The sequence below is a fragment of the Cetorhinus maximus genome, chromosome 5 (assembly GCF_964194155.1).
Source record: "Cetorhinus maximus chromosome 5, sCetMax3.hap1.1, whole genome shotgun sequence".
In the NCBI taxonomy this organism is placed as follows: Eukaryota; Metazoa; Chordata; class Chondrichthyes; order Lamniformes; family Cetorhinidae; genus Cetorhinus; species Cetorhinus maximus.
Window position 1 is genome coordinate 170,423,950 of NC_135883.1, and position 25,621 is coordinate 170,449,570.

General features: G+C 46.1%; 1 protein-coding gene across 1 annotated transcript in view; it reads right to left on the minus strand.

The window, feature by feature from the left end:
• Positions 1–25,621, minus strand: part of LOC144681152 (dynein axonemal heavy chain 8-like) — a 1,929,890-nt gene that overhangs the window by 1,270,661 nt on the left and 633,608 nt on the right. Inside the window, exon 21 of the mRNA XM_078542879.1 lies at positions 20,200–20,300. Coding sequence (XP_078399005.1) covers positions 20,200–20,300 — 101 coding nt within the window. The remainder of the gene's footprint in view (positions 1–20,199; positions 20,301–25,621) is intronic.

Below are 25,621 nucleotides of genomic sequence, written 5' to 3' on the forward strand. Positions count from 1 at the left end.
AGCAAGACACTCCTGGGTGATCCACTGAGGAATCTCAGAGGCTGTCCTCTCCCATTGAGTCCACTTTAACTGTTACCCCCTCAACCTCTGTCACCACAGGTGGAGCAGCTGGCCCAGAGGAGGACAGCCAAAGCAAGCCCCGGTCACCAAGGCCTCGACACTCCAGAGGACCCATGCCAAAGTCATCAGATGCAACAGGGCCAACCATTGCACAGGCTGTCTCTACCCCTGCTGTGGGTGTCAGGGCAGCACCTATAAGTGGTAGACCGAGCAATAGTAAGAATTTCTGATCACAAGTAGTTACAAAGATGAACACATTTTGTCACTTTATAACCTGAAAATATGTTCACTTTCATTGAATAATGTGTAATGCTGTCTTCCAGCTTCATTTACAGGCTTTGCAAGTCCTCCTCCTGAATCCTTCCCACGACTAGCAGTTCAGCTGCACGCAGTTGGCCCACGAGTGATTTTGGATTGAGAAGTGTGTTAGTGGCAGGGCCTCGTACAAACAATCTCCCACGCATGTGGAGTCTTCCTCCACACACTCATCTCAATGTCCTGAGCATTTTCAAAGCTGCCTGCTGGTGTTCTCTTTCAGTTGTCCCTTCACTGTCACTGGGTCAAAGTCTTGGAACTCCCTTCCTAACAGCACTGTGGGTGTACCTACACCACATGGACTGCAGCGGTTCAATAAGGCAGCTCACTACTACCTTCTCAAGGGCAACTAGGAATGGCAATAAATGCTGGCCCAGCCAGCAAAGCCCACATCCCGTGAACGAATAAAAAAAAATCTGAGCTGACCTGCATCTCCGCCCACCCACTGATCGCATTCCCATGCAGCACATGATCCTGCCCAACACATGGCTCCTTTCACTTTCCATTTTATAAGATGGTTGTTTTAACGTATGTCTTCAGCTCCCCGTCCTTTCCCCACTCCCAGTCACCCATGTCCTTTCCCCCATCACTGTTGGCCCCCCCTGCCATCACCTTCCACCTCCTCACGGTCACCTACCAGCCAGAACCCTTTTCTTTCCAGAATGTCCAGGTGAACATGCACATTCCCCATCTTCCCAAGAATCCCACCCCCATCGACATTGACCTCCCTGACATCTTCCCTCCCACCCCCAGGGACCATGCCTGCCGCTGAGTCCCCAGGGGTGTCCAGCTGCCGCTCATCCTCCCTTCGGGTGTTTGGGGAACCTGGCCTGACTCCTTGAGGGGAAGGAGCACCTGGGGGGATGTCAAAGTGCCCCGTTTCCTTCTCGCGTCGCCGCTGCACGAACCCACCCATGGTTTCCACAATGGAGTGCAGGTCTGCACACATCTCCACTTTCTGCTGGATCAGGGTCTCCATGGAGTCCGCCATCCTCTCCATGGAGACCTCCATATGCGCACATGTGGCACCACTTCATCAGGGAGCAGGCAGACGCACTCCTCTGACTCACATGCCACTCTGTTGAAGGCTTCCAATAGCTCTTTGTGATGTTCCCCCACCTTCTGCTGAGTCTCCAGAATAAGTTGGAAGGCCAAATCCAGAGGTTCGTCATTTGACTCAGACCTCACAGATGCCTCTTCCCAAGCAGTACTCCAAGTATGAGGGAGCTCAGCAGAACATACCTCCTCCTGCTGTGGACACGTGTCTGTGCAGTGACCACTAGATTGTGAACCCAAACCTTCTTTAGCTCTAGGTCACACTGAGGAGTGTGTCTCTTTGCTGGTGGAGAGTATGGGTAAGCGTTGTGACGGGCCTTCCAGGCTGCTTGTTTCCAGCTCTTCAATGGAGGAGGAGTCCTCTTGGCTGGAGGTGAGGACGTGGATGGAGCTGTGGGACTGGCTACCTGAGGGTGTTGGTCGCTTGGCAGAGCTCCTTGTGAGCCCAAGTAGAGATAATTAGCAACATGGCAGCACAGTCAAAAGCAGGAGAGATAGCAGTCATAGTTGCGTGGAGAGAGATGATGCGTTGCACGATCCTCATGAGGGTGTTCGCCGCCAACCTCACCGTCGCTGCAGGAGCTGTCCAAATTCTCATCAGTCAGTGCAATGGCACACTCTTCAAAGTGAGTGAGGGACCTAATGTAGGCCACTCCACTCCAGGTCTGGGACCTCAACCTGTTGATGTCAGCAGGCTTCACCTGCATGAAAACAGATGGAGAGAGTGTGAGCAGAACATATGGCACTGCATGGAATGTTTGTGTGGTGAGTGGAGACATGGATGGGATGAGGTCGCCAGCTCCAGAGGATATGAGCCTGAGGAAGGCAGTGTGTGTGAGAGTTAGTGGTGTTGTCCCTTGAGATGTGAGATCCCTGTGGATATGTAATGGGTTTGTGAGTGTGTGTGTTGAGAGTGATGAAAAGAATTACTTACCCTGGCAAAACAGGTAAGACCATTCATCCTGTTGCAGTACTGGATGGCTGTCCTCTTATGCAGGGCATTGGCGCTGACCACCACTGCTGCCACCTTATATGCTGGATTGGTGATGCTGCTGCCCATCCTGTGGCCAAAGCGGCAGTAGAGGACAACACGGCGGGCCTCCACTGTGTTCAAAAGGTGCTCGAGGGCTGCTTCATTAAGCCGGGGTGCTTCAGTCTTTTTGCTTTTTGGGGCCATGTCTTCTTTGCAGCAGTAGTGGGCTGGAAGCACTGAGAGGTGTACATGTGGCTGCACCTTAAATGTGGTGCACGGCGAGATGAGCAGCGAGGTGATGGCGTGGCAGGCAAATGAGAACCCACCCGCCATCAAAACGACATGTTTCCTGGGAATGCATAATTAATGCAGTGGGACTGGGACGATCACAGAATCACACAGTGCAGAAGAGGCCCTTCGGCCCATCGAGTCTGCACCGACACGTGAGAAACACTTGACCTACCTACCTCATCCCAGTTACCAGCACTTGGCCCATAGCCTTGAATGTTATGACGTGCCAAGTGCTCATCCAGGTACTTTTTAATATGGCGTGTGAAGCCGCCATTCTGGCCCGTGGGTAAATCGTCGTTGCACTTAGTGCAAATCTGGGATGATTCCATCCGTAGTCTTTCATCAGATAGATAAATACAAGACAACGTAGAAAAATCCCCAATCCAAGCATTGGCACCTCCTGGACCACATCATTGTCCGAGCCTCAGATAGGAAGGATATGTGCACATCACCCTAACCATCCTGGTTAGAAATGACTGTTGTACAGACCACAGGCTTGTATGCTCCAGCATGAGCAACACCCAAACATCAAGGATCTTCAAAGAAATAAAGGACACAATTTAGCATCTACATTTCTGAGGATATAAAAACGAAAGAACAATTCCAGGTGCAATTTTCTTCCAGTCTTTCTCTCATAGGCTCCATTGATGCTAGTGTGGAAGGGCTTTGGGACAAATTTGCAATCCAACAGGCATGTACTTAGAGCATTGGGTTTGAATCTTCTGGCACCAAGGCTGGTTCGAGGGGAATGAGAAAGAAATATGAAAAATTCTGGATCAGAAACGCCGAGCCTTCATTTCATATTAAAATCACTCTACATCACAGCAAGAATACGAAATCCAAAGCTCAGAGAATGTTACGTGTCATCAAGAATGCGTGGTGGGTAGAGAGGACCAACAAAATTGGACACTCCACAGACCTGCATGACATGCCACCTTCTTCCAGGCCACCAAGTGCATCTATGTACCCAAACAAAATGATTCCTCCCCTCTCCAAGCTGACAACGGTGATACTTTTCTCAATCAGGAGTCAACAATATCAGACTAAACAATCAAAACAATTCGCAACAGCTTGAGAGATCAAATTTGGATATGCCAACACTTGCTGAGATACAAAAGGCTATCCAACTGATGAATAACAAGGCATGTGGTCTAGACAACATTGCTACAGAGATCTAACTCAATCTCTCAGACCTTTATCAAAAATCTGGGAAGGAAAGATATTACCTCCCGGCTTCCGCAATCTCATCATTGTTTCACTTTTTAAGAAGGATGATAAATCAATTTGCAGGACCTATAGGGGTATATCATTCCTGTCCATTGCAGGAAATTTTCTCACACAAAACCTCCTGAACTGCCTCCTATCCCTCAGCGAAGGCATACATCCAGAGACCCAATGCGGTTTCTGGCCATCGAGGGGAACCACAGATATTTGTTGCTTAACAAATTCAAGATAAGTGTCTGGAATAATGCAAAGAGTTCTACACGGCCTTTATTGATCTGAGAAAAGTCATCAGCCATGAAGCCCTTTGGAAAGACCTCCAGGGACTTAGGTGTTCAGCAAAATTTATTACAATCATAAGAATATAACATAAGAAATAGGAGCAGGAGTAGGCCTTCAAGGCCACCATTCAGACCTTCAAGCCTACTCCACCATCCCATGATATCATGGCTGATCTTCTACTTCAATACCATTTTCCTGTAATATCATCATATCCCTTGATGTTTTTAATATGTAGAAATCTATCATACAAATATACAAACTAGGAGCAGAAGCCATTTAGCCCTTCAAGCCTACTCCGCCATTCAATAAGATCATGGCTGATCTGATTGTAACCTCCTGCCTACTCCTGATAACCATTCACCCCCTTTTTAATCAATAATCTATCTACCACTGCCTTAAAAATATTCAAAGACCCTGCTTCTACTGCCTTTTGAGGAAGAGAATTCCAAAGACTCACCACCCTCTGAGAGAAAACAATTCTCCTCACCTCTGTCTTAAATGAGCGACCTCTTATTTTTAAACTGTGGCCCCTAGCTCTAGATACTCCCACAAGGGGAAACATCCTTGAATATACTCAATCACTGAGCCTCCACAGGCCTCTGGGGCAGAGAATTTCAAATATTTACCACCTCTAAGTAAAGAAACTCCACTTCATCTCAGTCCTAAATGGCCTGCCCCTTTTTCTGAGACTGTGTCCCCTGGTTCTACATGCCCCAGCCAGGGGAAACATCCTTTCTGCATCTACCTTGTTCAGTCCTGTGATAATTTTGTATGTTTGAATGAGATAACCTCTCATTCTTATAAACTCCAGAGAATAAAGGCCCAATCTATTTAATCTATTGGTGAATCTTCATTGAACTCTCTCTATGGCAAGTATATTTTTCCTCAGGTAAGGAGGCCGAAACTGTACACTATACTCCAGGTGTGGTCTTAACAGGGCTCTATATAATTGCAAAGACATGACTGTATGTGCATGCAAATAATATGCTTCCAAAGCAGTTACTCTTTTTGCAACTTAAGGATGCCACCTGATCTCAAGGACAGAGAAAATATTTTAAGACCACTCTGAATGTCTCATTAAAAAGGGGACAAATTGACATCAGTATGTAGAAGCAACTTGCTGCTAACTGTGCCATGTGGTGGCACCTCATTCAAAAAGCCCAACTCAGTAGGAAACTGATCGCATAAACTCTGCTGAGAAGTGATAAATGCAGAAGGAGAGGGAGAGAGCAGGACCCTGGTTCAAGACCCTCCCTTCCTCAGGGCAACTCTTGTCTCCTTTGCCCAAAGACCTGTGGCTCCAGAATTGGCCTGCTGAATCACCTGAGGACATACATATCATGAAGCCCGGCAGACCGACATTCTCATTTCGAATGACTGATGACAACAATGAAGATTGCTGCTCCACCTCCTTCCTTTCCTTCCATGTGTTTCCTGAACACTTCACATCCAGAAATATTTAGTACTGAGTCCTGCCCTGAAATATTTAATACCCAGTCCTCCCTTTTTTGAACAGGTCTTTGTTATCACCAAAGACAATTTTTTAAAAAAAAAGAACAGGGGGGGTGAGGAGACTTCATTGTGAAAAAGAGCAGGGAGAGTGGTGAGACTTCATTTTAAAAAGAGCGGAGAGACCTCATTTTAAAAAGAGTGGGGAGTCTTCATTTAAAAAAGAGTGCGGAATGCGGGGAGACTTCATTTTGAAAGTGCGGAGACTTCATTTTAAAAAGAGCGGGAAGAGCGGGGAGACTTCATTTTTAAAAAGAGTGTGGAGAGTGAGGAGACTTAATTTTAAAAAGAGCACAGAGGGCGGGGAGTCATCATGTTAAAAAAAGTGTGGAGAGCGAGGAGACTTAGGGTGGAATTTTCCAAGACCGATGGTGGCGGGCAGGCTAGGTGGTATGCGCCGAAAATATGGCACGCCCTGCTTCTCGACTGTGTGAAGGCAGGTTGTGATCGTCCGCTCAGTCCGCCGACAGCGGGCCACGTTTCCCGCCATTGGTCGGCATGGAGCTAATTGTAATACATCAGAATATAATTAAAAGGCCATCCCGCCAGACTCTTGGAGCTCTGCCATATTATCCGTCCATGTCGGCAGGAAGGCACACCGATGTGTTTCACAACAGCATGCAGGCGATGTGAACTTGGCGTCCTTCAATTTGGGGGAACTGAGGTGAGTGAGCAGCAGCATTCTCCACAGCCCACCTGTTATTTACAGGCCTCAGGGGCGTTGGGGGGTCGGGGGCAAGTGCTGGCCAGCCTTGGAGGTGACTGCTGAGGAGGTGTGGTGTCTGGGGGCAAGTGCTGGCCAGCCTCGGAGGTGTCCATTGTCATTGGGGGCGGAATCAAGTACTGCCTTGGCACTTGCATCCCCACACACAGGCAACTGAGTTGGGGGTCAGGGTAAGTGAGGGAAGTGGCTATAATTAAGGGCACCTGTATAAACTGTCCATGCGCAACTGAGACAGATCAGGATAAAAACAAAAATAAAAATACCTGGAAAAACTCAGCAGGTCTGACAGCATCTGCGGAGAGGAATACAGTTAACGTTTCGAGTCCGTATGAGACAGATCAGGCGCAGCCACAGTGATATGATTGGGGTCAGGCTCCTAGCCTGCCTGCCCATCCAAGCAACGCAGTGGCACCAAAGGGCCACCAAGTGCTCCATGCCTTACTCCCCACCTCACCGACTCCCGCCCCCTCTGCCCCCCCACCCCACCCGACACAGTCTTCCAGTCCACCACCACTTTGTTGGACCACGGAGCAGTTAGACTACACACATTGTACAATCAGCTCACCAACACTGGCCATGTTGCAGTCATTGCTGGAGGTGCTCACAGCCCCTTGCAATCTCCGCATCCCAGTTTGGACCAGTGGCCCCCATGTCACAGGCTGACAGAGCAACCATGCAGCACACTCATCTCTGGCCATCCAAGGGGTGACCAGCACTCTCCGGGAAGCATTAAGGGGCAGTCACACAGGGCCAGGAAAGGTGCTAAGCAATAACCATGATAACCATGTCTCTCTCTCTTTCATGCTGCAGGAGGACCACGTCAGGATCATGGATCCTGGTGACCTAGCAGTATGCCTGATGTCTTCAGAGACCGTAGAAGACAGAGGAGAGAGCGACTGAGGCTCCTGGCTGCACAAACGCAGGAGCTGCAACCTCATTAAGAAGGGGCAGCAGGAACTTCCACACCCGCTGCCCAAGAGTGGCCGTGAGCCGTGGCTGCTCGGTGCCTAGCGACACTCAGGGTCTATAGACACAGCGGCCATTCCTGCAGATGACTGAGAACCAGTGTCACCGATGACTGCGCATATCTAGGGACCTGGTGACTCACACCTGCTACTTACTACAGGTCTTGGCACTGAGGGGATATGGAGGGCATCCAATGCAAATGGCTGTGAAAGTAATCTTTTCTATGCCAGTGGCTCCTTTCAGGGCTCCATAAGTTACCTCTGTGGGATTTCACAATCTGCCACCCACAAATGCATCCATGAGGTCACCGATGCCATCTTCTCCATGACACACAACTTTGTGCATTTCGTTTGGGACCCGGACAGCCAGGATGCAAGGGCATCCCTTTTGGATTCACCCTGATCTCGGGATTCCCACAGGTGCAGGGTGTGATTGACTGCACTCATGTGATACTCAGGTCTCTTTCGCTACACTCGGTGGATTTCATCAACCACAAGGGCTTCGACTCACTGAACATGCAGCTGGTATGCGACCACCAGAAACGCATCCTGCAGCTATGCGCATGGTTTCCAGGGAGTGTGCACGTTGCTTACATCCTGAGTCACTCGCAGATCCCTGCGGTCTTCCAGGGTCCACGGAGGCTGCAGAGTTGGCTCCCTGGGGGCAAGGGATACCCGCAGAGGCCATGGCTGATGACACCAGCGTGGCAGCCTCAGACTGCAGCAGAGCAATGAGGCTCATGCAGGTGGAGCAGACCATCAGGATGCTGAAGATGCAGTTCCGGTGCCTGGACTGGTCTGGTGGAGCCCTGCAATACAATGTGCAGAGGGTGTCACGCATTGTCATCATCTTTACAACCTGAAACTCCAATGGGGAGACAAGCTGGCTAAGGAGGAGATGGAGGAGCTGAAGGTCTCTTTGGATGAGGAGGATGCTGACAGGGATGAGTGTGAAGGGGTGAACAGTATGTACAAGCGATCAACATTCATGGCCAGGCTGTGCAACTACTTTTACCTAACTTTCCAAACCCTACCACGACGTCTTGGTGCTCCCCGGACATCCACAGCAGAGCTGGAGGCAGTCTGCTGACTGTGATGCCCTGTCTGTGATGTCTTTGGTTGGCGTCCTCTGGAGGGCCGAGACTTGGTGGGCCCCGGTCTTCTTTTGGAGTCCTGCTGTGTGGCAGTAGCACCCTCCTCAGCCTGTGAAGCTGGAGCTACAGAGGTCACAATAAAAGAGGATTTGGATGGTCTGGTCACCAGGGTGGATGGCCCCGGAGTGTGCAACTGCTGATCCTCCTCCCTATGGGTGCCCAAGGGCCCCTGGCTGACTCCATGAGCGAAGGGGTAGTTGGAGTGAGATTGAGCTGCCCAGCACCCCTCTCGCGTACACACTATTGGAGGTCGACTACGGCATCAGCAATGGTTAAGCCCGCACAGCAGCGCAGGAATGACATCTGGACCAAGGTCTCCAAGGCAGCCGCCATCCTGCCAGTGTTGACCTCGGTGCATTGCAATGCCGGTGCCATCACCTCAGCCTGAAGACGGACGGGGTCCTCCATTGTGCCTTGCAATCTGAGGAGTGCAGCAGACATCCCTTCCTGTTTTTTCCTAGTTTGCCTTTGTAGCTCCCGCAACTGTGGCGTGACCGAGTCCAGAGGCTCATCATCTGACTCGGACTCAGCAATGTTCTGGCCTTCAGCAGTTCTCCGAGTGCCGGGGACCTGGGAAGTCCCTGCTTCCACCTGCTGTGGATCAGGAAGTGTGATTGCTCACCAGATTGTGATCCTGAGACTACTCTAAAGCTAGGTCCCACCGAGGTGTGTGTCTCTGCGCTGGTGGAGGGTGTGGGTGAGTGCTGTGACGGGACTTCAGGGAGGTTCCTCCAGATTCCTCTTCAGGGGTTTCTTCGGGGCTTGATTAGAGGCCCTGGGTCATGGACTCTGTTGGCTGTTTGGCAGATGTGCCTGTGAAAGCAAGGGGAGATAATTATTGCATGACAGTGGCCTGTGGAAGAGGACACATCACTCACGGCATGATTGTCTGATGGATGTTGCACTGCTGGATCCTCACTTGGTACAGCAGCGCTGACCTCACCGTCAGCACAGGACCAATCATCGCCGGCTAGCTGCATGGCTCTGTTTTCAAATTGTCAGAACTTTGATCTATGGCACCCCTCCACCTGTCTGCGACCTTTCCCTCCAGTTGTGTGCCAGTTTGTCCTGCATGGATAGAGATAGGGAGAGTGTATCAGGACGCCTGCTGGGCCAGATGATAAGTATGCCTGGTCTGTGTGGGTGGTGAGTGGTCCCATGGATGGGATGAGGACAATGATGGTGTGTGTGAAAGAGTGAATGATGATGTCCCTTGCATTGGCAGTGAGTGAGGTCCCTGTCAATGTGTGATGCATTTGTGAGTGTGTGAATTGGGAGTGGAGGAATGGAGGAGATCATTCATCCTTTTGCGGCACTGGGTGGCTGTCCTCCTCTGCAGGGCATTTGCGCTAACCACTGCTGCCACCATCTCCCAAGCCGGATTGGTCACGTTGCTACCCATCCTGCGGCCAGAGCGGGGGTAGAACACATCCCTGCAGGCCTCCATGGCATCCAGCAGTCGCTCAAGGACCCGTCGTTGAAACATGGGGCTCCTTTGCTGGCCATGTCTCCCGAGCAACGGTGGTGAGCTGGTGGTGATGAGCGCTTTGCTGGCGGCTGTCTTTTAAGATTGGCAGCCAGCATGATGCAAGAGCAGGGTGATGGTGGGCTGTGAGCATGCTCACCATGGAAACGTCATGTTTTAGGGGAGTGAATAAATAATGAGGCAGGCTCAGGATGATATGGCATGAAAACCCGCCATTTTTGTTGGCGGGTGGAACTCCATTTTACCTGCTTGCTACCACATTTAGTGCAATTCTAGGAAAATTCTGCCCTTAATTTTAAGAGTGGAGAGAGTGAGGATACTTCATTTTAAAAAGACCTGGGAGAGCAGGGAGACTTCATTTTAAAAACAGCGGGGAGAGTGAGGAGTCTTCAATTTAAAAAGAGTGGGATAAGGGAGGAGACTTTATTTTAAAAAGAGTGAGGAGAGTGAGGATGCTTCATTTTAGAAAGAGCAGTGAGAGCGGGGAGATGTCATTTTAAAAAGAGTGTGAAGAGCGGGGAGATTTCATGTGAGACCAGCGGCAGAGTGATGTCACGATCCACAATGTGACATGAGTGCAAGGAAAGAAGCTGATTGGTGAGTATTTCTAGTCTTTAAAGTAAAAGTAAGGTCTTTAATTTGTGTTTGGGTCTCTCGTCTTTTTTTCTCTCTTTCTCTTAAAAATAGCTTGTTAAGTATAAGATCAATACTGGTATAAAAATAATTAATTCTAATAAAATGTAAAGAGCAGGTGATTCTTCAAGTGTAAAGAGCAGGGATACTAGGGTAATTAATTAATTAAAATTAATACGATAGCGATGGCAGGATGGGTGATGTGTTGCTTCTGCAGCATGTGGGCCCTGCTGGACACCAAGGTGATTGAGAGCGAACACATCTGTAGTAAGTGTTTGCAGCTCGAGGAACTTGGGATCCGAATTGAGGAGCTGGAGTCTGAGCTGCAGACATTGCGTCACATCAGGGAGGAGGAATGTTAGCTGGGCACTTTGTTCCAGGAGGCAGTCACACCCTTCAGATGAGGTCATTCAAATCTGGTCTGTGATCAGGAACAGGAGAATGTGGCTGCAGGTGAGGTAGGTATGGGGACTCAGGGGGTAGCTTTCGAAGAGCCTCGGCCACCTACTACTGTCTAACAATTACGAGGTTCTTGCAAGCTGTGTGGACTGAGAGCGGGGACTGCAGGGAGGATGAGCAAGCTGACCGCAGCACCATGAGTACAGGGAGCCATTCAAGTGGTGGTAGGAAATAGGAATGTAATAGTGGTAGGGGCAGTATAATTAGAGGGATAGATATTGTTCTCTGCAGCCGTGAGCGTGAGTCCAAAGACTGTGTTGCCTGCCCAATGCCAGAATTAAGGACATTTCCTCAGGGCTGGGAAGGATCTTGGAGCGGGAGGGGTAGCATCCAGTTGTTGTCATCCACGTTGGTACCAACGACATTGATAGGACTGGAAAGAACCTTCTGCTAAAAGAATTTGAACAGTTAGGAGCTAAATAAAAAGCAGAGCCTCCAAGGTAATAATCTCGGGAATACTACCTGAGCCTCAGGCAAACTGGCATAGGGTAAATAACGTCAAGGAGTTAAATGCATGGCTGAAAGATTGGTGTGGGAGGAGTGGGTTTGAATTCATGGGGCACTGGCACCAGTACTGGGGTAGGAAGGAGCTGTTCCAGTGGGATTGATTTGAACCATGTAGGGACCAGTGTCCTGGCGAATCGAATAGCTGGGGCAATAGCGCGGGCTTTAAACTAAATAGACGGGGCAGGATTCTTACAAAGCAAAAGGATATAGGCAAGATGGGCCGAATCATGGACAAGATGGGCCGAATGGCCTCCTTCTGTGCTGTAACTTTTCTATGGTTCTATGGTTCCATGATATGGCATCATTGCAGGGTAGCTATTTAGGTAATGATTTGGACAGTTTCCGAGAACAATATGTTGTGGATCCAACCAGGGATCAGGCTATTTTGAATCCGGTAATATAGTTAGAGCAGTAACCCACCCGAGAACAGTCTGGGTCAAGTATCAAAGAATCAACAGGAGGACTCAGGACAGGAGATAGGAGGCGTCAGGGGTAATAGGCGGAGCCGTGCAGGTGGGCTAGCGGGGCCAAAGCCGCGCAGGAAGGCCAGACCATTACCCAGTTGAGAGGAGGCGGAGCCGTGCTGGCGTGGTTACAGTTTGAAATATAACCGTAGCCGAAGCCGCGCAGGAAGGCCAGACCCCTTTGAGAGGAGGTGGAGCCGTGCTGGCGTGGTTACAGTTTGAAATATAACCTTAGCCGAAGCCGCGCAGGAAGGCCAGACCCCTGTGAGAGGAGGCAGAGCCATGCTGGCATGGTTACGGTTTGAAATATAACCTTAGCCGAAGCTGCGCAGGAAGGCCAGACCCCTGTTAAACCGCACGTACATACCTCAGATAACTAAGTTGTTAGGACCGTGCAAACGTATCATGCAGAGATAGATGAAAAAATAGGAATCGAATGCTGTCAGGGAAACAAAATAGCGCTATGGAGCTCGACTGGGGAACCGCGGACTCCATTACAAGGTTCATAGCAGATCAACAGTCAAAATTAATCATTAAAATGCAGAAGGAGGGGTGGAACCCACAGGGAACCCCCGGAGAACAAAAAAGGTGGTGGTTAGAGCAAAAAAAGGATAAGGAAAAGAAAGGGATGATAGTTATTATCACACTGTACCTACAGTTGTGCAGAAGGGTTAATACTAAATTCCAGTCGATTAGAGAGAGAGAGAAACAAAGTCAGATCCAGGACAGATCAGAACAGTGGCAGCAGCAGCCTGCAGTGACACTGATCAAGAGGGGGAAAGCTCCGAAGGAGAAACCTATGAAGGAGTTGAGGCAGTTCCGCCCTCATATGAACCAACCGCCCCACTGTGCCCATTGAATCCCATGGCCCCTATGGCAATAACCGTTAGGAAAATTAAAGTTAGGAAAGGCAAATTGAAACCCGAAGGGAGAAAGGGGGCTGAGGAATAGGGGGAAGATGAAGAGATTGAGAGGGTTGAGATGAAGAGAGTCAGAAAAAGTTAAGTACGTACCATTCAGCCCGGGGGAGAAACAGGTTTTGTTTAAAGAACTGCTGACACTTAAAACTCGGCATAGCAACCCAGATTTTTGGAACAAACTGTGGGAAATGCAAGATTTCCACGCAATGCACCCTCTTGATAATCATATACTGGTGAAGGCTAAATGCCCAGGGGATATCTGGGGAAGATTACCCCTGCAGTCTAGGAGTGGAGACTGGGCGAAACCTGGGAACGTCCCAGATCGGGAGAAGGTGACAGCCCTGCACAGGGAGTTTGAGAGGGCAGTCAAGGAAGCCTTGGGGGAGGGAGAAACGAATTGGGGGTGTATAATGTCCCATGCGGGATGACGAGATTTTCCTGAAAATGTGGAAGGATGATTGGGACCCGAAAGGTCCGCTACTCAATTTTCTGTAACTTAAAAAAATGAATTGATCTAAGTTACAAGAGCTGCTTGTGCTGGAGACAGGGAGAAAGAGAGAAAAGGGGCGTACCCCTAGGGGAGTTAATAAGCACTGACAGGCAGTAGCAGGGGAAATGTGAGCTTTCGTCAGTTTGATTGCCCCAGAAGGTGGAGCCTTCAAGGTCCCTTTATTTCCCCCACTGCTATTTGAAGTTTCGTTTAGAATATGAGAGTTTTAAGTCGTTAAGTTAAGGATACAGGAATATAAATACATACCTGTTTGTTTGTGTGCAAGGAAGCATTCGTATGTGAGCTTTAATGTGTTTTCTTCCGTAAATTGTTATTTGTGTGTGCAGTTCAGCACTTTAGGGCTGAAAGCCCCATGTTAGATTAAAGGAAAAGTATACTAAAACATTCCAAAGTTTTGAGTATAAGGTTTGAATTGAGATTTCTGGCAAAAAGGGTCGCAATTTGAAGGTATCATGAAGGTAGATGAACCAACCTTTGTACCACCCCCTTTGCAGACTAGCATCACCAGCTTCCAAGCTGATTGGGATTGATACATACGAGTTACATTAACTCATATGAGTTAATATTCTAAAATTCTGAGGGGAAAAATTACCTGAAGTTCAAGGGATTCTAGGAAAACCAAAAGATATAAACACAAGGCCTAGGTGGTTCGAATGGATAAAAAGGGGTTTCTTATGAAGAGATGAATTAAATATGAAAGGAAATCTGCATCCCAACAGCACTGTTATTTGAATTTGGGACAATCTTGAGGTGTAAAGTGCAGTGTAGTTTAGAAGATTACTTTTGAATCGCTAGGATGCTATCTAAGATAAAGAATGTGTTGATAAACATTCGGGAATTATAACTTGGATACAAATCAATACATATAAGAAAGAGGTAGTTTTAATTTTGATAGTATAAATTACAGTTCTTACAAAGTTTAAAATTTGAGGTTTGGTTCCTGATAATTTCTCAAAAGGGAATTTTCATTTTAAAAGGTTTGACAAAAATTGGCACTAATTCAAATGCTGCAAGCTTTTGCATTTGTAAAGTCTGTTCCCAAAATATGAAGCTAAGCTCAAGACCTTGACAAACTTTGGCAGAAATCCAATTTTTGGCCGAGTTAATGAATCTGGGATAATGCAAAACAAAAGTCAGACATAATTTAGTGCGACAATAAGATGTTGTTTGAGAAGAAGATAAAGAAGCAAAACGTGTCAATGCTTGATTCCTGTTTTAAAACTGTTTAGAGTACTTTATTGGACTGTAAAGTCTCTCCAGACAACCTGAACAAGATAAGATGGTAGCTGTTGCATGTTTAAAATGGTATGAGGAAAGTAGGAGAAAGAATTAAGGAATGAGGACATAAAGTACAAACTGTTTTAAGGGAAGTGAATTTGATAATCTGGCCATCGACTGCGACATTGGAAACGCACAGGGGGAGATAGCAAGGATCTAAGACAGAGATCCTCGTTGACACGGAATAGTTAATACGACCTAAAGAGCAAGGAAACATTATAAACGATCAAGACAATAGAGAAATTGAAATCAAGAGAATCTTAGGATGATCATGATCAGGGGGAAAAAAAACTTAGTAGTAAAACTATGTGAAATCTGTAGTTCAGGAATTGAAATGTAAGGAGAAATAATACTTAACAACAATTTACCACAAGATGGATATAGGTAAAGGGAAAGTTGGAAAAAGGCTAAATAGATGTATCTCTGATTGTATTAATGTGCCTGCGAGCTACAAAGAGTAAAACCACAGGATTAACACCTTGATGACAGGCAGAATTAAGCGGCTCCCAGAGAGAACTACCACTGGAAGTGAAGATACTGAGCCATTGAAAGATAGGATAAGAAGATGCATTGTAGAGTTGTTTAAGGAATTGAGGTCTGACATGAGACAGCAGCAGGAGAGAGTAAACTGGAAGGAGTGGGGGTGCCTACCCAGATAGATTCAGATCGGGGAACTCATTTCAAAGGAAGAGTCATTAAAGAAATGTATAAATTTAAATATAAACAGAAATTCCACATTCCCTACCAGCCACAGAGCTTGTGGATTGTGGAAAGGATGAACTGAACTTTTAAAAAAAACATCAATCACAAAAGCAATTCAAGAGACAGGGAACAGCCCAGTATTCTGATGCGCCTTAGGGCTACCCCAAGCAGAACCACCAGGTTCACCCCATTTGAAATAATAACAAGGAAAGCAATGCAGTTACCCAAGGGAATCATAGTAGTAGTGGGAGATGTAGGACCACTAAAAGGAAGGATGCGAGACTATGTGAGGGAAATAAGTAAGCAATTGCGTGAGTTAAGGAAGTCAGAAACCAACAGGTGATTAAGGATATGGAAACAGACAAATCCAAAGAGTAACAATGAACCAAGTGGGGAATAAGGTGATGGTCAAGGTGAGCCTGGAACGAACAGGCATGGACCATACGAGGTAATTATGACAGGTGATACATGCGCACTTGTAGATATGGGAACGGGAAGTAAATGGAGGCATTACACACAGTTAAAGATACATGACAACTGACCAAGCAGTAACCCGGAGGACAGGAGCTGATGTTAATGTCTCCACAGATCTACGATCCTGGTCTTGGGCGTATCAGTACTGGCAACAAGGTCGGGGATCATCACTGCTCATCCCACACCGCAGGACACCATGGACAGTGCCGAATGCGACACGCAATGGGGAATGATAAATGTAATAGTAGGAGAACAAGTGATTTCAAATTGTAGTAAAGGTTTGCTTCAGATCGGGCGTGCGAGGTCCGCCCAAAAGAGAAAATTAGTACCACTACCCAGCCACCTCCCACGTCTACTTCCACAATCTGAGTAGAGATAATTGAAGCCTCTCAAACCACGCCAACCGACCCACCTTGTCCAGTCATGTACCCAGGGCTGACAAATGGTCTCGTATTGATCAACCAAAATAAAGTTTTATATGATAATGTACACCATGAGCTGGTACCCGTAGTCTTGAATGTATCCGGTGTCGCCCTGCCCCAGTGGTGTCCAACCCACACCCAAGCACTGTATACGGCTCTCATGAGCCAGTTGATGGCTGAAGTGGTCCAGTTTAACAGCGGGATGCAATCAGGCCCAAAGGGGGGACCGAGCTAAGCGCAGCCTGATAAATGACGCTGCCACATTTTTCATACAGGGACATCAATAGTTAATTCCATCGACCTAGCAACTGTAGATCAGAAGGTCCATACCCTGAGCTTTAAGCTTAAGGAGATTTTAGGGCGGGGACAGGGGATCCAGGATACCCAATTTAATACAGACCAGGACGTGACACGGTTAATTCGAAGCCTGGCTACCGTGCTCAAAAGTCATGCGGGGACTATCTACAAACTGATTGAAATAGGGGAAAATATTTCAGACGAAGCGAGCAGAAATGATGTTTGCAGCATCTATGGATCTTGGGCACTGGAACAAGCCCAAGAGAATTTAAGACAGTTTGATGAAGGGGTAGTTCCTTTATGGGTAACTAATGAGCACTTATTGAATCTCTCCCGACACAAGAATCATGACTTGACCGGTTGCCAGCTCAGAGGTTTAACATGCGTATATAGAATGAATGTTGAATGTATAGTGAATAGTGAATAGGCATTGTATTAGTAATACGTGTCATACCTATGTAAACACCCAGCAGGACATTATATAGAGTAAAAAATGTTGAGGTTATACGCGGGGGATTACTATATTAAGTATCACGATATTCCGCCATACGCAGTAGACATAGAAGGAAATATAGTTAGCACCACATTAGAAGGGTGTAGCATAGAAGCCACCGCATTAGTATGTGCACATCCGATATATGAGACAGATGAAGCTAAGTGAATTTAAAGCAGCAGCAAACTGTACAATGGAAACTATCTGGGCTGCAAAAGAACCGACCCATGTTGCATATACAGGGAATGGGAGATATTGTATCACCACGTGGCAGGAAAGAATCCAGTATGGGGGTAACCAGATACACCCCATCCATAATCATTCAGTGTGCCTACACCCACAGGCGACAGCAAGGGTAGGGAAAGTGGAACCGGTGGGGGGGGGCAGACACCACTGTAGTTGGCTACCTTGGGCTAAGCCAAGGGCCAAAAGGGGGGACTGTTAGGGGGAAATAAAGGAATACAGTAATGGTCAAGGGACTTGATGCAAACCACAATTGCTGAGTAGTTAACATTTAAAGTTCAGGCTGGGACAGAGAGAACAGAGAGAATGCTGAACCTTGCACATTTTCAAGGCTTGCGAGCATCAGCAAGGCCATATTGGATGAAGAAGAATGTAAATATGATAGATTGGGGGTTTTGGGAGTTAGACTGGAGTCAGAGGATGGCAATAACATAGATTAAGTGTGCTCTTCAACAGATAGGGTAAGGACAGATGGTCCCAGCTTAGATAGGAAGGCAGGTCTCTGCCTGGGTGAAAGTGGGGTCAGATGATGTATGTACCTTTGTACCACAGACTTGTCTGTTTAATGTAAACCTATATGTTGACGAGATCAAAATCTGGAACTGTTCTTGTACATGACCAATAATGTATAAATATGATGAACACATGTAGTTTAGCAGAGTACTGTCTCAAGCTGCATTGAGATGGTGCCCTCCTTGCAATTGCTCGAATAAACGATCGTAACCTGTACCTGAGTCTCCTATGGTCAGTTCATCAAAGACACCACAACAATGCTGAGAGATTGTTTCCCCTTGTGGGGAAGCCTAGAACCAGAGGGCATAATCTCAGAGTAAGGGGTCGGCCATTTCAGAGAGATGAGGAGGAATTTCTTCTCTCAGAGGGTAGTGAATCTATGGAATTTTTTACTGCAGTGGGCTGTAGAGGCTGGGTCTTTAAGTATATTCAAAGTTGAGATAGACAGATTTTTAATCAGCAAGGGAATCAAGGGTCATGGGGAAAAGGCAGGAAAGTGGTGTTGAGGATTATCAGATCAGCCATGATCTCATTGAATGACAGAGCATACTCAATGGGCCAAATGGCCAACTTCTGCTCCTACGTCTTATGGTCATCATATTCCCTTATGGTAAACTGCAACTGACCAACCCAAGCTACTACTCCACTCTGCACGTTCACTTTTTTAATTTATTCGCTAGCAAAGGACATCCCTAATTGCCTTTAACTGAATGGCTTGCTAGGCCATTTCAAAGGATAGTTAAGGGTCAAACACATTGTTGTGGGTCTGGAGTCGCATGTAGTCCAGGCCAGGCATATTTCCTTCCCTAAAGGACATTAATGAACCAGAAAGGTTTTTTGGAGACTTCATAGAGGTGCAAGAGGGACAGAACAGCAAGACTTCTTAAGAGAGGCTTGGGGGAGAGAGTGGTGAGATTTTATAAAAAGAGACGAGAGGGAGAGCGCGGTGAGACTTTGTAAGAGATGCACAAGAGGGGAGAGAGAAGCGAGACTTCATAAGAGAGATATTAGGGAGAGAGAACAGAGAGACATCATAAGGAGAGGCGCAAGAAGGACAGCACAGTGAGACTTCATAAGAGGCACGACAGGGGAGATTGGTGAGACTTCATAAGAAAGGTGCAAGAGGGAGAGAGAGGTGAACCTTCATAAGAGAGGCGTGAGCAAGAGAGATTGACAAGACCTCATAAAGAGAGACACGAGAGGGAGAGACAGCAGCAATATTTCATAAAAGAGGCAAAAGAGAGAGCAGCCAGACGTCATAATAGGAGTGAGGGGGCAGAGCGTGATGAGTCTTCATAAGAGAGGCCATGAGAAGGAGGGGGCGGCAAGACTTCAAAAGAGAGGCGCGACGGGGAGAGGGTGATAAGACTTGATAAAAGACTCACAAGAGCAGAGGGACCTGGGTGTATCTGTGCATAAATCATTAAAGGTAGCAGGACAGGTTGTGAGAATGGTCAGTAAAGCATACAACATCCTAGGCTTCTTTAATAGGGGTAGAGAGTACAAAAGCAAGGAAGTTACATTAAACTTTTATGAAACACTGGTTCGGCCTCAACTGGAATATTGCATCCAGTTCTTTGCACCACACTTTAGGAAGAATATGAAGGCATGCGAAAAAGTAAGAAAAGATTGATGAGAATGGTTCCAGGGATGAGGAAATTCAGTTATGTAGATAGGTTGAAGAAATTGCGACTATTTTCCTTGGAGAATAGAAGGTTGAAAGGACATTTGATTGGCTTATTCAAAATCCTGAGGGGTCTGGACAGATAGAGAGAAACTGTTCCCATTGATGAAAGGATCAAGAACCAGGGGATACAGATTTAAGGTAATTGGCAAAAGAAGCAATGGTAACATGAGGGAAAACTTTTTTCACACAGCGAGCTGTTAGGATTTGGAATGCACTGCATGAGAGTGTGTTGGAAGCAGGTTCAATCAAGGCTCTTGAGGGAATTGGATTATTATCTAAAAAGGAGGAATGTGCAAGACTACAGGGAGAAGACAGGGAATTGTAACAATATTGTGCTTTCAGCTGTCTGCTGTCAGGAAATATAAGTTATCCCGGGTCAATCAGGGCACATTTGACAAGATTTATATGGCAGCTTGGGATTCTACTCAAGAATGCCTGTCAGTTCATAAATTTTCTCATGATAGGAAAAGCATTATCTTGGGAGAATGGTTTTGTAAAATGATGACTCTATTCAAATATATGGAGTAAGAAATAGAACTATATTTAAACAAAACACATACTTGAAGATTCTTCTTTTGAAAATTTCCAATGACAGATGTGTAGATTTCACTAAAGCATCCAGCAATTGATGGCTAAAATGTGCATAAAGTTCTTTAATGTCCTAAAACACATAAAACAGGTAAAGTGAGCAAAAATGAAAAACTAGTTCCTGAATATCTATTTACTACATTATCATTCACTAAATTATCATTTACCAATACTGATTAATCGAATTTTGTAATATCAAAGGAGGGCATTCAAACCATTGCACACTTCCTAGCTCTGAGACTCACTCCCCTGATCTTTCTCCATCTATCCGTTATACATTACAAACTGTGAGTTTCAATATTTATGGAGAAGATGCAGGGTGATGTATTTGCAGGGAGAAAGGTGGAGTTCTCACTAAAATTGACAACAAGAGGGCACCATATTTTTTTTACTTCTGTTTCCCAACTACCTGCTGACCAGATTTACAGACAGATGCAGGCTATCCAGTAGGAGAGCCAAGGATAGAGGGCCACAGTCAGGGAAAAGTTGAGGAACGTCCTCAGCAATCCAAAAAGATTGTGAAGCAAAAATCAGAAGTAGCAATCAGGAGATGGAGGGGGCTGGGGCTGGTCAGCAGATTTTGATTCAAATGGAGGATCTGCAGATTTGGGGCTAGAAGAAAGGTGTCAGCAGATTAAGGGTTTGAAGAGGTTGTTAGCCATTTGCGGCAGTGAAGAGAGGGTGTGATCAGCAGAAGGTTTGCTTTGGGAGCTGGAGTGGAAGCATTCCTGCTTCTTCTGGCCTAGAACAGTTCTGGTAAAGTACTTCGGTGCTTGACCTGGCTACTCCCGATTCCCTTTAGCTTCTAGGTTTAACGAACTTTGGGAAACCTAAATGCCAGCGTTGCATTTAATCAGGCATTCAACTGTACTGTTGTCCAGCCAAATTTAATCTCTGCACCTGGTACCATTTCAGGCCCTGCCATATTTGTACTCAACCAACTTGGTGTGAGACTCCCAAGAAATCACCCTCCTCATTTTCTTTATTTTTCTTTATACATAACTTTGTTTATTCAACACTCTGTGTTTAATATGTAATTGCTTGCAAATATACCTTGTGTCCTTTTTCCCTTAAAAATCAATTCACAACAAAACACCCCGATATAGACAGCTGACCAATCCACAGCCAAACACCTCCATAGAGACATTGGATCTGTCTGCTCAGGAGCAGGAGGTGTTGTGCTCTGAAGTGGCCATCTTACCACTCCCTTACATTATTTCGAACTACACATGTGTCTTCTGTTCTTTCTTTTCTTTTAGGCAAATACAACACATCATCCCCCACCCCCATTTCCAGGCAGGTGCAACAAATTTTGGCATCCCAGATGGGTCCAGAATGCGCATTCCTGGATGGAACCGGCAGGGATGTGTGGCAGTGTTTGTCCAGTGATAAGAAGAACCTTCTATAAACCACCCTTCAAAGTGGCGCAAGGTGAAAGTGGTAGTGGCAGAAAGTCATAGGTTCTGAGGTGATACAGCTGTGGATGAGAGGGACCAGCTCAGCAGAGTACAAAGGGGTTCCCCTAATTCAGACTGAACGTTGGGAACCAGGACGTCGCACAGCCCTAAATACCGTGGCCAAATCACTGTTAGCGATCTACCAGAAGATCATAACTCTGGTAAGTCAAGCAGAGTTGAAGGAATTGCTTCAAGTATGCCAACAGCTCGAGCTGCCAAATGCTGATGAAATGGAGGGACAGATGGATTGCTTGATGCTGGTCAGGAGAATTACATGGCATCTGAACAGAGAAGAGCTGGAGGAAAGGGGAGATCAAGGGTTGCTGATTTTCAAGGGTTTGAAGGGTGGAACTCAAAGTTGAGAACGAACCACCTGGGGAAGTGGAGGAAAACCTTCATCTATTCCTCCCTAATCAGCACTAGCCCAGGCAAACTTAGCACAAATCTCTCAATGAGATGCCAAGATCTCATGACAAATATAGAAAATTGGACAGAGTTTCATCATAGGCCAAACCTCTTATCCCAGGGACCAATTTGGTGAAATTTTGCTGTACCGCCTCCAAAGCAAGAATATCCTTCCTTAAATGCGAAGACCAAAACTGCACACAGTATTCCAGATGTGGTCTCACGAAAACTTTGTACAATTGCCAAAATACTTTATTCTTGTAGTCCAATCCCCTTGCAATAAAGGGCAACATGCCATTTGCCTTCCTAATTGCATGCTGCACCCGCATGCTAACTGTACAAGCACACTCAAGTTCGAGTCATCCTGCGTGAAATGGGATAACGTTGCTGCCATGAGACTGGCCGTAACCATGAGTGCTTCCCTACCAAAATCCTAGAATTGTAGCATCACTCCTCAAAGCAGGCAAATGCCGCCCGGCTGGTTGAGAAGGGGTGTCCAACAAGCTGTACCATTGGGGGTGTGAAGACAAGAGCGCTTTTGGATACAGGATCCCAAGTCTCCATTATAACAAGATAATGGAAAGTTACCCGCTCCGCAAATGTTCTCTTGAGGGTATTGAGGGTACTCATAGGACAAAGCAATTTCAACCTTATTGCAGCAAATGGGTCAGATATCCCCTTTGATGTCCTCTTCCAGTTGCCATCAAGCCCAAATGTCAAGATCACAGTCCCAATTATTGTAACCCAAGCCATCAAGGACATCTCCATTATTGGCTACAATGTAATCCTAGAGGTAGTAAGGAGAGTCTCCAGTGAGGTACACCCAGTTCAGGTATTCCAAGCAGCATTTCCTGAGATAAGAAAAGAAGTAGAGATTGCCTTAGTCCACCTTATCGAAGAAGAGCTTTCTACAGATCTTGGATGCACATCAGTGGGGAGGAAAGATGTCACCATTTCAAAATGCAGTTCTGTTGCTGTGCCCTATAGAGTTCACTCAGTCCGTCCAATTCAAGACCTCACAGTCAAGTTTGAACTGACTGTGCTTATGCAATTACCTGAAGACCTACACGCTGACTCTTCAACTATGGTTGCAGCAAAGGGAAGACTCCTCTGTATACATCTCTGTCCTGGTGTTAAACACCGCCAATTAAGAACATAGGAACAGAAGTTAGGCATTCAGCCCATTGAGCCTGCTCCACCATTCAATTGGATTATGGCTCATCATCTACCTCAATGCCACTTTCCTGTGCTATCTCCATATCCCTTGATATAATTAGTCTCCAGAAATCTATAAATTTCGGTCTTGAACATGCTCAATGATTGAGCTTTCACAGCCTTCTGGGGTAGAGAATTCCAAAGATTCACCAGCCTCTGAGTGAAGAAATTCCTCCTCATCTCAGTCTTAAATGGCCTACCCCTTAATCTGAGATTACATCCTGTGGTTCTAGATTTCACCAGCCAGGGGAAACACCTTATCAACATCCACCCTGTCACGTCCTATAAGAATTTTGCAAGTTTCAATGAGATTACGTCTCATTCTTCGAAATTCTAGAGAATACAGGCTGGATGAGAACCCCTACGCCACTCCACCACACCACTCCCGAGGCCAATGTAAATTCTTCCTCCCACACCCTGATTTTTACCATGGAAGTTGGGTCAATTAACCACATCAGCCACCTCCACCACTACACAGACAGTCAATTAAGCAAGAGTCTCTTTGTCGCTACATCCCTCTTGTCAATGGACATCAGTGTCCAGGCACCTCATGAGCTGGAGCGACAGTTTGATGCGCAACTGCAAACCATTTCAACTTAGATTGAAAGATCCTTGCTCTAGAGAACAGCGTGGCCATCAATAAGCTGCGTGTGTATCTATATCTGCTAGGACATAGGCAAGACAGTTTACCTGATGTCTGTTTCATTCAATCCCCCAACATCACCAAGACTCATGTTGCCGGCTTTCAAACAAAACTCCACTCCCTCAGATTGTGAAAGCAACCAGCTCTAATTTCCCTGCTTTGCAAGAGGATGTATTCAAACAGATATTTAACTAGCAATACAACAGATAAAGGGGTCACCAGGAACTGACCATCGCAACATGCTTCTGTTGCCCCTTTCAGATATTGGCTTTGGAGTACTAACGGGAGCTGAAAGCGGCTCCTCTTCCATGTCTATTGTCATGAAAGTATAATAATTCTCATAATATTAAGCTTTATTGTAAAAGTAGGTTAATAGTGGGGTTTGGATAGTGTGTGTGTGTGTGTGTGTGTGTGTGTGTGTGATTTAATTGAATTTTAAACAGCTGGCCTGGAGGTTTTGACTCATCAAAAGAAGTTAGGTTTGAAATGCTAAATATGTAAACATGGCTGAAGTTTTAGGATGTGAGGTGAGGAGAATTTGCATTTGTAGATAAATCAGGATAGTGTGAATTTCTAATAGATGGTAGGGCGTTACACCTAGCCAGAGAAGCTAGGCCAAGCAGCGTGTTTATTTTTCCCAAAGGTTACTGATAGTATTAGCACCATGAAAAGATGTATATTATGAGAATGGTAAAGTTCCAAAGTCATATGGGAACAATGGAATTTGCATTATAAGGGAGAAAAATGTATAAAGCATAATGAAGCTATGTGTCAGAGAAAGGCATTGTAAGATCTACCAGAAGTGTGAAAAGCCTCCAGTATTTGTACATTAAGCTGCTGTCTACAGACACCAAAACTGGGAAAAGCCACTTTGAATTCTACTGTCCAGGGTATGTTGACTTGCCTGGATCTGTTGTAATCTTTTTTTTTACCATTGCCTTAACTGGAAGCCAGATTAATTAGGGGTTTTAAGAGTTATTATAGTAGTAATTTATAGACCTATGTATGTACTTGAAATCTATTCTTTTGTTAATAAATGTTAATTTAGTTTTCTAAACAAAATCTCTAAAGTCTTGGCGGATTTGTTACTACTGAATTCAGGGCACGGATCTCAAAATAAACACAAATTGCAAAACCGTTGTGACTGTAAGTTCAAGTTTCCCTCGTGGATTTGATCCACCTGGCACACATCATCTGCCACATCATAACACTACTGACTCACATTTTGATACTGCCCTCTGCAACATAAAGGGGGCTGGCAGAGGTTGACCTGATACAAGCTTCAAGGGGTTTTACCAACAGCAGGCTTCAAACCACAGGCTGGCATACTGGGTGTTCTGGTTGCTTCCTAAATCACCTCTTGGAAAACTGTGGGAGTGTCTCGCTCAACACCATACATTGTGATGTGGTTCTGAAGAGGCACCTGCCATTGCCCTACAAATGGTTGATACAGTCAAAGTTTTGCAGTGCATAATAGCACAATTTCTAACACTGACTCTCCAAACCCAGTACAGAAGAACAGGGTTATGAGTTGGGTTCCTCTTGTAGATTTTAGTTCTTTAACAGAAGATCCACATCAAGCTGCCACCAGATTGTAGACAGATGAGGCTGGAGCATTTTCAAGAGATGAGAATGACCTAGGATGCATCAATAATCTTCAGGTGTATATTCACC